Source organism: Malaclemys terrapin, chromosome 14 (assembly GCF_027887155.1).
Source record: "Malaclemys terrapin pileata isolate rMalTer1 chromosome 14, rMalTer1.hap1, whole genome shotgun sequence".
Taxonomy (NCBI): domain Eukaryota; kingdom Metazoa; phylum Chordata; order Testudines; family Emydidae; genus Malaclemys; species Malaclemys terrapin.
The window spans coordinates 13,177,085-13,186,507 of NC_071518.1; the positions used below are offsets into that span (position 1 = coordinate 13,177,085).

General features: G+C 41.4%; 1 protein-coding gene across 1 annotated transcript; it reads right to left on the reverse strand.

Annotated features, from left to right (window-relative positions):
* Nucleotides 1–1,235: 1,235 nt before the first annotated feature.
* CLEC3A (C-type lectin domain family 3 member A) lies at nt 1,236–7,335 on the reverse strand. Its single transcript, XM_054048966.1, has 3 exons — nt 7,097–7,335; nt 4,643–4,726; nt 1,236–3,244 (listed from the first exon to the last, which is right to left on the reverse strand). Exons 1-3 carry the CDS (start codon nt 7,209–7,211, stop codon nt 2,853–2,855), a joined length of 591 nt encoding a protein of 196 aa, XP_053904941.1. The 5' UTR covers nt 7,212–7,335; the 3' UTR covers nt 1,236–2,852.
* Between the last annotated feature and the right edge of the window lie 2,088 nt (nt 7,336–9,423).

Consider the following 9,423-nt stretch of genomic DNA (forward strand, 5'->3'; position numbering starts at 1 on the left):
GTGACCCCTATCAAAAATGACTACACCATTTCCTGCTGCAGCATCTTGCACCGTCTTTGGTGGTCTCCCAGCCAGGTGCCAACCAGCCCTAATGGTGATTAGTTTTTGAGAAATTATGTGACCTTGGCCCTAGCTGGCTAGAGAAATCTGTGGGTGAGCAAACCACTTACCCAAAGGTATCACATTCCACTTACAAATACTAGGGATGGGCCCAACTGGAAGTGGAACCTTCATTCTGAGTCACCGATACCCAGCAGTGCAAGTAGGGTGGTACAGTCCAGTACACCGTACCAGCAAGATATTTATAGGTGGCACGGCGTACCGGAAAGAAAAGCAGCAAAACACGACTGAATGAGCTGGATGGCCCCATGCCAGCAGCTGTACCGGCCCCAGCCCTTCCACGCAGGGTCTCCTCCATCTGTACAGCAGCAGCCCTGCCGGAGGACAGGGCTGGGGAGGGTGGGGATGGGGCGGTACAGCCGTTGGGGGAGCTGCAGCCCCACGTTCTGCTCCTTTCCCTGCTGTGGTTCCAAAGGCCCAGCGGGAGGAGGACAGAGCCCCCGCCTCCCCAGGTAAGGGGTGTGGATCATGGGAAGTGGACGGGAAGAACATGGGGGCCCCGGGCTGGGGGGTGGGGAGCAGTCACATGGAGTGTCATGTGAGAAGGTCACGTGCCCCCCCCGTTCCCTCCCCTCCCGCCCCCATACCGGTAAGAAATAGATTCCATTTGTACCACTGCTGACACCAGACCTGCTGCAATAGCTTTGGTTCTTAGTTGGAGCTGAAATCAGAAAGGGCCTATTGTCTGTATCTCTCATGTGACTTCAACAGCATCAGACTCAGCCCAAGATGGCAGAAATGTCACAAGAACAGCTGAACTCTTATGATTTCTATTATTTTGGCCCACAGTCTTGCAAGATTTTGGTGACATTAGACTCTGATCCTAGCCCAGATTTGGCTTTGAACGTGAATCCAAGCCCTATCCTAAACCTAATCTGTGTCTGAACCCTGTCTTCTCAATGCATCTTGAGCAAAGCCCGCCTTAAGTACTCGATATTATGGAATAGCAGCTTCACTCAGATTTCTCTCAGCCTCAGTGTTGATGGAATTCTCTCTCATACAGGATGTATACACAATATTTACAGAACCACAATACATGTAACCTTGTACACTTTATCTTTGAAATGCTGATTGTACATGTCTTCATGTCTCAAAAAACAACAACAACCCACTAGTGAATTATATGTTTGATTTATTAGCAATTAAAATGTATTGTATAATTAAAAGGAAAACTAAGAGTTGACCTCCAAATAACAGAATTCATGTTCTAGGATGCAAGAGGTTATTTGCAAACTGCATTGTACATACCATTAAGATAAAGCATACTTGGGTGATGCAAAGCAAAGTATATGGCTGGTTTCTGTTTTTCTATCGTTTCCATTTCTCTAAACGTATAGGATTTATTTACAGTTCTTTTGAAAGATTAAGAATAGCAAAAAATAAACAGTGTAATTCCTCCACTTTCAAACATCAGGTGCTTGACTGGAATTTGCATGTAAACAAGTCAGTGCCGGAACACAAGGACAATATTTTCCAAATGACCAGTACATACAAAAAATTTCCACAGCTGGCGTTTCGTGAGGCTAGATTGTCTCTTTGATAATGAGGCTCATAGAGATGTAGGTAGGGGCAAAGAGTCCCTCTCTCTTTGTTCCACACTGGCGCTGTGTTAATTGCCATGCTCGTCCTCGGGTGGAGTGCAGAGGCTGTACCCTAGATAGTTCCCGTGAGGAGCAATTGAGAGGGGAGTGGGAAGGAGCAGGTGAAGCCATGGCTTTGCCCATCCCTATATGCCAGGCAACGGAGCGGGTTTGCTACTAGCATGTTGCATCCTGCAAAGGGTTGTCACCAATTACCTCCCCCCCCATTACAACCAGGGAGCGCCACAAGGCAATATGTCTTTGAGCATACTGCTCCTGCTGGGTGGTGTGCTTGTGCACTGCCCCTTATTATGGATGGCAAGCTGCAAGCATGACCTAGCCCTGAGGTTGCACTTCAAAATGGGCAGAAGAACATTCCGAATGACATGCTTTACATTTAAAAATAATAAAATCAATCTGAGTTGAAGCAAACATTTCTAGCTGGGCTGCTGTCTTGATCGCTAGTGGGAATATTTCCCCAACTTTCTAGGAATGTGTCATTTTTAACTCCATAATCTTTTAGAATAACATCAGCTTCTATTCATTTTTTTTCTTCCTTCTGATCAAAATTTTATCTCCGAGCTACATTGTTGAGCTCCAGCAGAGGAATTCCATCCATTTGCAGAGGTTTATACGCCACTAAAGTTCTACTTAATAAGCTTCCGTAGCTTCATGCTGGCAAATTTCACTCTCTAGTGAATGTTCTATGTGTGGAACTTTCATAAATATTGACCGGAGTTCTGCATGGGGTTCAAGCAAACACTAATGTATAAAGATATGTAGTGTGGGTCTGAAAGATGGATTTTGACTTTACGATGTTGATAACATCGTATCAGATGTATTGCATCATATTTTGCAATACATCTGATCTGTGAGTATATGGCAAAATATGATGCAATATATCTGAAAACAAAACGTACAGCATATGCCACAGTTGCATGGTGAGAGACCTCACTAAACACAACCTTTTTAGCAGTTGAATGGAAAATAAATTAATAAAGAAAATTCCTGCCTTAAGGCAAGATTTGTGTATTGTGGGAGATGTGCATTTCAATAAGTATTTTCAATTCACCGCTGTAAGTAGAAGGAACTACTAACATGCAAAACCTGCACATTAATAACCAAATATTGGTGCAGCTAATGGGAATGGAATTACGGGATTAGAAATTCACAAATATATCTTTTGACAGTACGGCAGACTTCATCCCCCCACTTGCCTTGAGATGACTGGGAAAACAGGACACAGTTTTCACGCTTTCCCCCATTTGGTTGGGAGCGATCCCAGTTAAAATAGTTTAGAGCCATCCCATTGACATCAACAAATTTCCCTTCGTTTACCATGTCGGTGATACCCAGCCAAAAGTCTGCAACCCCTGGCAGACTTTTCTTGCCATGGTCTTGAAGGGAGTTGGTTTCATCATTATCTCTGGGGATAGCCAGTGTCCCTCCCTTGGCTATGCAGTCTTCATTGGCTTCATGGAAATGCTTGGCACCTTCAGATGCCAAGTAGCACTTCTTATGGATCTTTGTTCCACGAAGACAGACTGTGAATAGATATGGTTGAGCATGTTGATTAAGAAACGGAGTCACATATTAGAATAGGGTCTGGACCAGTTCTAGGAGCAGGCGAGCAGGGCAGTGCCACTCAGCTTTTGTTTTTTTATTTTGTGCATTTGGCTGCTCGTGTGCAGGTTTGTGGGGGTGGGGAGAGCACCAAGAACATTTTCTGCCCTGGCTGGCAAAATGGCCAGGGCTGTTCCAGAACAGAGCTGACATTTTAGTGGGAGATTTTCAAAAGCCCCTAAGGGCCTACAAGTCCCACTGAAAGTCAACGTGACTTGTGATCTTAATTCCAGATGGGGCTATTGAAAATCCCACCTCTATGCTTTTTATATTAATCTACTTGGGTCACCATTGTCAGCCTGGATCCAGCCAGGAATGTACAGTAATTTCCTCAGGATTATTTATGCTGTTGTTTGAGCCCACACATACACACAAAGACGATGTAGGCCTGTTGTTTGTTTAACTTCTTTTTTTTTCGTAAATAGTCCCTACTGCCAACTTTACACATTTGGCTTCACCTCATCGGGTTCATAATGTATGCTGAGGAGAAATGGATGTTTGTATTGTTGGCAGAGCTGGTTTAGTTGCCAGGAAGTAGGTGGATTCTTGGCTTCACGCCAAAGACAAGGATCTAAAGGTCTTTTCATACTTGTGACATTTAAGTGCCAAAGTAAAGCGTGTTATGCATTAGCTAAGTCTAGTCCCTAGTAAATAAATGGAAGACAGAAAGTGCTAAAGGGCTAGTTACAGTATGTCCTGGTCATCAGATATTGATTGGAAATTCATAATTCAAATCTCTGTTTGGGCAATTGATAGATAAATATTGCCACTGGCAGGATAACATACAGAGGACATAAAACTCTTTAGGGCTTCATTTCCAGTCACTTTTCCCACCATCCTCCTCCCTTCAAATGCTAATTTCAAGTGACCCAAGAGGATTTAAAACTAGAAATGCCTTTTCAAAGAGAGAGATTACATTCAATGCCTGATTTGCACGACAGTCTCATTTATTAAATCTTATTTATTTTTGGCTATGCTTCCCTATATGGTAATAGACCACGAGGTATGCCAGCATGGCTCTTCCAAAGTCCAGGTCATTGCTGGCTTCATCAAGTGGAAGATGTTGGCAACATCTCAGCGACATGTTGCTAAGGAATCCCACTTGTCAAAGAAGTATGATTCCTCATTGAACATTATAGTGGGGCAGGAGATGTTTGGTTTCACTGATAAAATGTTTAGTGACATTTAGTTGATTTAGTTGGGGATTGGTCCTGCTTTGAGCAGGGGGTTGGACTGGATGACCTCCTGAGGTCCCTTCCAACCCTGATATTCTATGATTCTATTTCCTAGTAAAAACAGACTAATAAAACATGTTTTACCTGTCTGAAGTGCCTGCATTTCTTTCAGGGAGTTTACTTCTTGCCACAGCTTGTCAATCTGAGTCTTTAGATCACTGTTCTTTTCTTAAAAGAAAGAAAGAATGATACACATTCAAGATGATCTTTAAGTCAGAAGCCCTGTTAAAATATCATGGGCTTCTGCATGTATTAGATTTGCATAACTCTTTAGTTGGAAGAAAAATCATAGTACTTACAATGTTCAGAGACAATCAAAATGCTGTAATGCAATAAAATTAAGTAGCAATCATTTAAATGCCATAAAATCACAACATCAAAGCAATGCAATTCTAGTAATCATTATAAGCCAAACGAAATGTTCACCTGGGTCAGACTCAGTTCTCTGTGACACTAGTGCACCTTCTTCCATTGAAATCAGATTATACCAACACAAAATGTATGCCGGTTGAGAATAAAGCAACAAATATTCATAAACAAATAAATTGCATATTTAACTACACTTCCACCCCGATATAATGCTGTCCTCGGGAGCCAAAAAAATCTTACCCCATTATAGGTGAAACTGCGTTATATCAAACTTGCTTTGATCCGCAGGAGTGTGCAGTCCTGCCCCCCCGGAGCGCTGCTTTACCGCGCTATATCCGAATTCGTGTTATATCGGGTCGCATTATATCGGGGTAGAGGTGTATTTTAAAATACATAGGTTTAGTAAAATTAATTTCCCAAGATTAAATACAGAATAATATTAATATGACAGCTTGCTGTTTCGCTCATTGGTTTCTACTGAATTGCATTTTGGGCTCTCTTTAGGTAAATACACATGAAATTCCAATGCACTCTCATGGTAGTTCACTTATTCCAACTTTTTAATGTGTTACTGAATTATAAATTCAGACTATTGCTTAGAGATCAGTCATTATTGTACTAGGGCTGCTGACGAGATTTGGTTTTGGCTGTACATTTGAGGCCTGCCCTACGCTAAATGGTTAGGTCAATGTAAGCTGCATTGCATCAACCTTGCTGTGGAAGTGTCTTCACTTAAATTTGGCTCCCCCCAACATAAGCGCCTCTCTACACCAATTTAGTAACACAACTTCCCCAAATGGGGTAGAGTCAAGGTTGATGAAATTGGGCCAATGCAGTGTCAATGTAGTTGCTGAGTTACTTCCGTCAGCTTTTACTGACTTTCAAAAACCATCCCACAATTCCCTACACTGACAATTCAATTGATACAAGAACTCCTGGTGAGGACACGCCCTGCTGACACAGGGCGCCAAGTGTGCACGCACACAAGCGATTTAATAACTACGGTGGCTGTATGCATATGTAAGTTAGATCGACATAATTTTGTAGTGTAGACATGGCCTAATTTAACTATTAGATGGGTTGGAGATGTTGAGAGTTTGTTTTCATGGAATTTTCGCTTTGAAAACTATATTTAGTGATTGGGCTACAACCTGCCTTATATACTTGTCTTGGTAAAAGAACCCCAAACAATCCCAAAAGATGCTATGGCAGACATTTTCAATTTTGGGTGTCTAAAGTTAGTCACCTAAATAAAAGAGGCCCAATGTTCAGATTTACTTTGCTACTGCACAAAAATGCACATGGGTTAAAATAGGAATCAGGGCTCCCAGATACCATAGTAATGAGTATGGTGTAAAACCCTCAAAACTAGACAGATAGATTCATGAGAAGGGGAAACAAATGCCATACAGCCTCCCGACTTTCAGAGTAGTGTGAGCATAGTAAGAAATGGACTTGTGTAAGCTGCTTACTTTTCACTGACTAACAAGTAAATATTCACCAGCTGTGTAATCTACATTATGCTTTCTAAAAAATGGAAAGTAACTTTAAATTAAATACACACATTTCCAACATTCAAGGTTTTTGTCTTTGCTCTGCGTATATTTAGCGGGAAACTATACTTTTCTCACCAATTCTTTCGGGCTTCGTTTGTCCATCATTGTACGACACTCCCTAAAGAATAGAATTGAAGAATATCCTACAAATATCCCATTAAAAAGTTACAAAAACTTTCTAGGTCATGGAAAATAAATCTCAACAAAAATTCTTGGGAGTCTGTTAGTTTATTGAGCTTGTTTTGACCAGATGCACATGATATTCCATTCTTGGTGATATCCATTATATAATACAGAACTGAAGATCATGGGCCAAACTGCGATCTCATTTACAACTCAGAATCCCAAATAAAGTCAATGGAGCTGAGAGGACAGTATTTGGCTCTCTACCCTATATTTATGTAATACGAGTAAAGTGAAGTGTAATGTGCTAAACTGTACTTGTAACCCAAATAACGTATACAGCATCTTCTCTCTAGACAGAGTAAATATAGGCACAAATACCCTTTGATAATACATTTTTAAAATAATATTAACCACAGGTTCAAATAATATTTAAGAGTATTGTAAATGCCCATAGTATATACCCCCTCCCCCCAATTAAACTGATTACCTTTCACTCTACGTTTACTGTGCTTTCTGGCTTTGAACGTGGAAGCCTGGCCAGTAGCTTGATCCAGCAGTAGTATGCTAATGAGGAGAAAAATTAGAAGTCCAGTTTGTGCCATGGCTCTTTTCAAAAGCTAATAAGAAGCTTCCAGAAAGTCTCTATAGCAGCTAAGAGAGCAAATCACACAGCCACAGCTCAATATGAACTGACTGAGGTCAGCTTTATGAAACTGTAGTGATAGAGTTGGCTGTACTCCTTGCTTACGAAATGTGTTTGATGCTTCAGCTGGCTTCAGCATAAGGTACCCCCTTGTTCTCATTCCTCCTCTTCAACTGATTTCAGCTGGAACAGATCCATTTTACAGAGCGTATACCAGAACTGAACAATTTATTTGTTTTGCTGTTAGTGAACTCCATTTTTCAGGAGTAATATTTAAAACTTTGAGGATGAATGTCATGGAAAAACAAATGGGCGTTCAAAAAACACACATCCGTGCAGTGTCACGTTCAAGGAGATACAGTCAGACTACTTATGTGAATGTCATAGAAGCATTTAGCAACATCCCCATCCAGCTTCTTGAAAATGGGTTGGGCCTAAGCCAATTAAAGATAGACAATGGACATGATCCTCCTTTCATTGAGGTCAATGAGAGTTTTGTCACTGAGTTCTTTGGCAGCAGGACTGAGCTCTGAAGCTCTCCAAGGGGTTTTGGTCACTTTCTATGAAGGGTACATGTATCAACAGCATACAACGGGTTAATAAGTGACTAATAGATGTTACAAGTTTACCGATATGAGTAGTATGTGTTATAGACTGGGGTTGGATTGGGGAGAAAAAGTCTTCCAGCCTCCTCCCCCACAATAAGCGCTTCTCACTTGAGTCATCAAAATCAGATATCTCTCAGTTAATTGAGGTCCACTGGGCTCTTTAAATCAGGCTTCCCTGGATGGTCTTGACTATGCCCACGGAATCTGCTCTCCTCCTTGGGCCTGGATCCTTCTTGATTAGAAGGAAAAAAATAAGTGGTGGCACCTCTTGCCCATTTGTTGCACCAAAATGAGTTGTTGCCCACAAGGAATTGTGCAGATCTGTGACCCGGCCTCTCCTCTTTCACATGAGGAATGAAATAGCTAACTGTGTTGATGTTCAAACAATCATCATTGGGTGTCTGGGTTCACACCTCAGGGAGATGAATGGGGCAATTCACACCTGTCAGAGCTGTTCCAGACTAACCTAGACATCTTTGCACGGCTACATTCCATTCCCATTTGAGAGGTTTTCATCACAACCAGAACAGCTGGGGGTAGGGGAGAGTGGTAAAAAACCTGAGCTTCAGGACAACAAGATAATAGTTTCAGAGATGTGCCTGTACAGTGCATAGGTCTGTATCCGCTGTTCCCAACCCCTGGTTATCAGGACATCAGTAGAAGGTGTTAATGATTGCTATAAACAAACTGTTTGACTCTAACAATCCATAACACTTGATTAATCTTTAAAACATTTATTAATAATTAATTAACCCTTTAAAAACTATTTATAAATGTACCCTTAATATAAAGTATGAGTAGGTCTCTTTAGCCCTCTCGCCAGAGGATCTAGGCACTTTGCAGTTATGTTAGAGCAACATAATGAAGTCTTTGTCACAGTAATGTTAACTCCTTCGTGTTGTTCTTAAATATCACAGCACAACAGGGTCCTAGAGTAGTGGGCATTCTGACATACTGCTGACCAAGTACAAGATATGTATGTAAACGTATAGTCTGCCTTGAAAACATAGTAGGTAAGTGTGATGGCTGCCATTTAAGCTGTCGCACCAGAGACTGAACTGTCAACTACTACAGCTGAACGCGTGAGTCTCTACAGCATGAGCTAAAAAAGCCAAGCAACCAGGCTGAGAACTGTAACAGACTCATATCCTCTGTGGATCAGGTACAAAGGGAATCGTACATTTCAATAATTTCATCAGTGACTTGGATAATGAAGTGGAGTGTGCACACAAAATTTGCCGCGCTGGGAAGGGTGCAGGCACTTTGAGGATAGGAACAGAATTCAAAATTATCTTGATAAATTGGAAAATTGGTCTGAAATCAACAAGATGAAATTCAGTAGAGACAATTGCAAAGTACCATACTTGGGAAAGAAAAAAAAAAAATCAAATGCACAACTACAAAATGAGGAATAACTAGCTAGGCAGTAGTATTGCAGAAAAGGCTTCGGGAGTTATACTGGAACACAAATTGAATGTGAGTCAACAATCTCATGCAGATGCGGAAAAGGCTAATATCATTCTAGGGTGTATTAACAGGAGTGTCCCATGTAAGATACTGAGA

Bases quoted from the DNA above. Each gene is read 5' to 3' on its own strand.
- CLEC3A (XM_054048966.1), bottom strand. From the start codon at position 7,211: ATGGCACAAACTGGACTTCTAATTTTTCTCCTCATTAGCATACTACTG. The intron at 4,727-7,096 runs GTAATCAGTTTA...CTTTCTTTTAAG, and splicing joins CAGTAAACGTAGAGTGAAAG to AAAAGAACAGTGATCTAAAG. The intron at 3,245-4,642 runs GTAAAACATGTT...ATCTATTCACAG, and splicing joins AATGCAGGCACTTCAGACAG to TCTGTCTTCGTGGAACAAAG.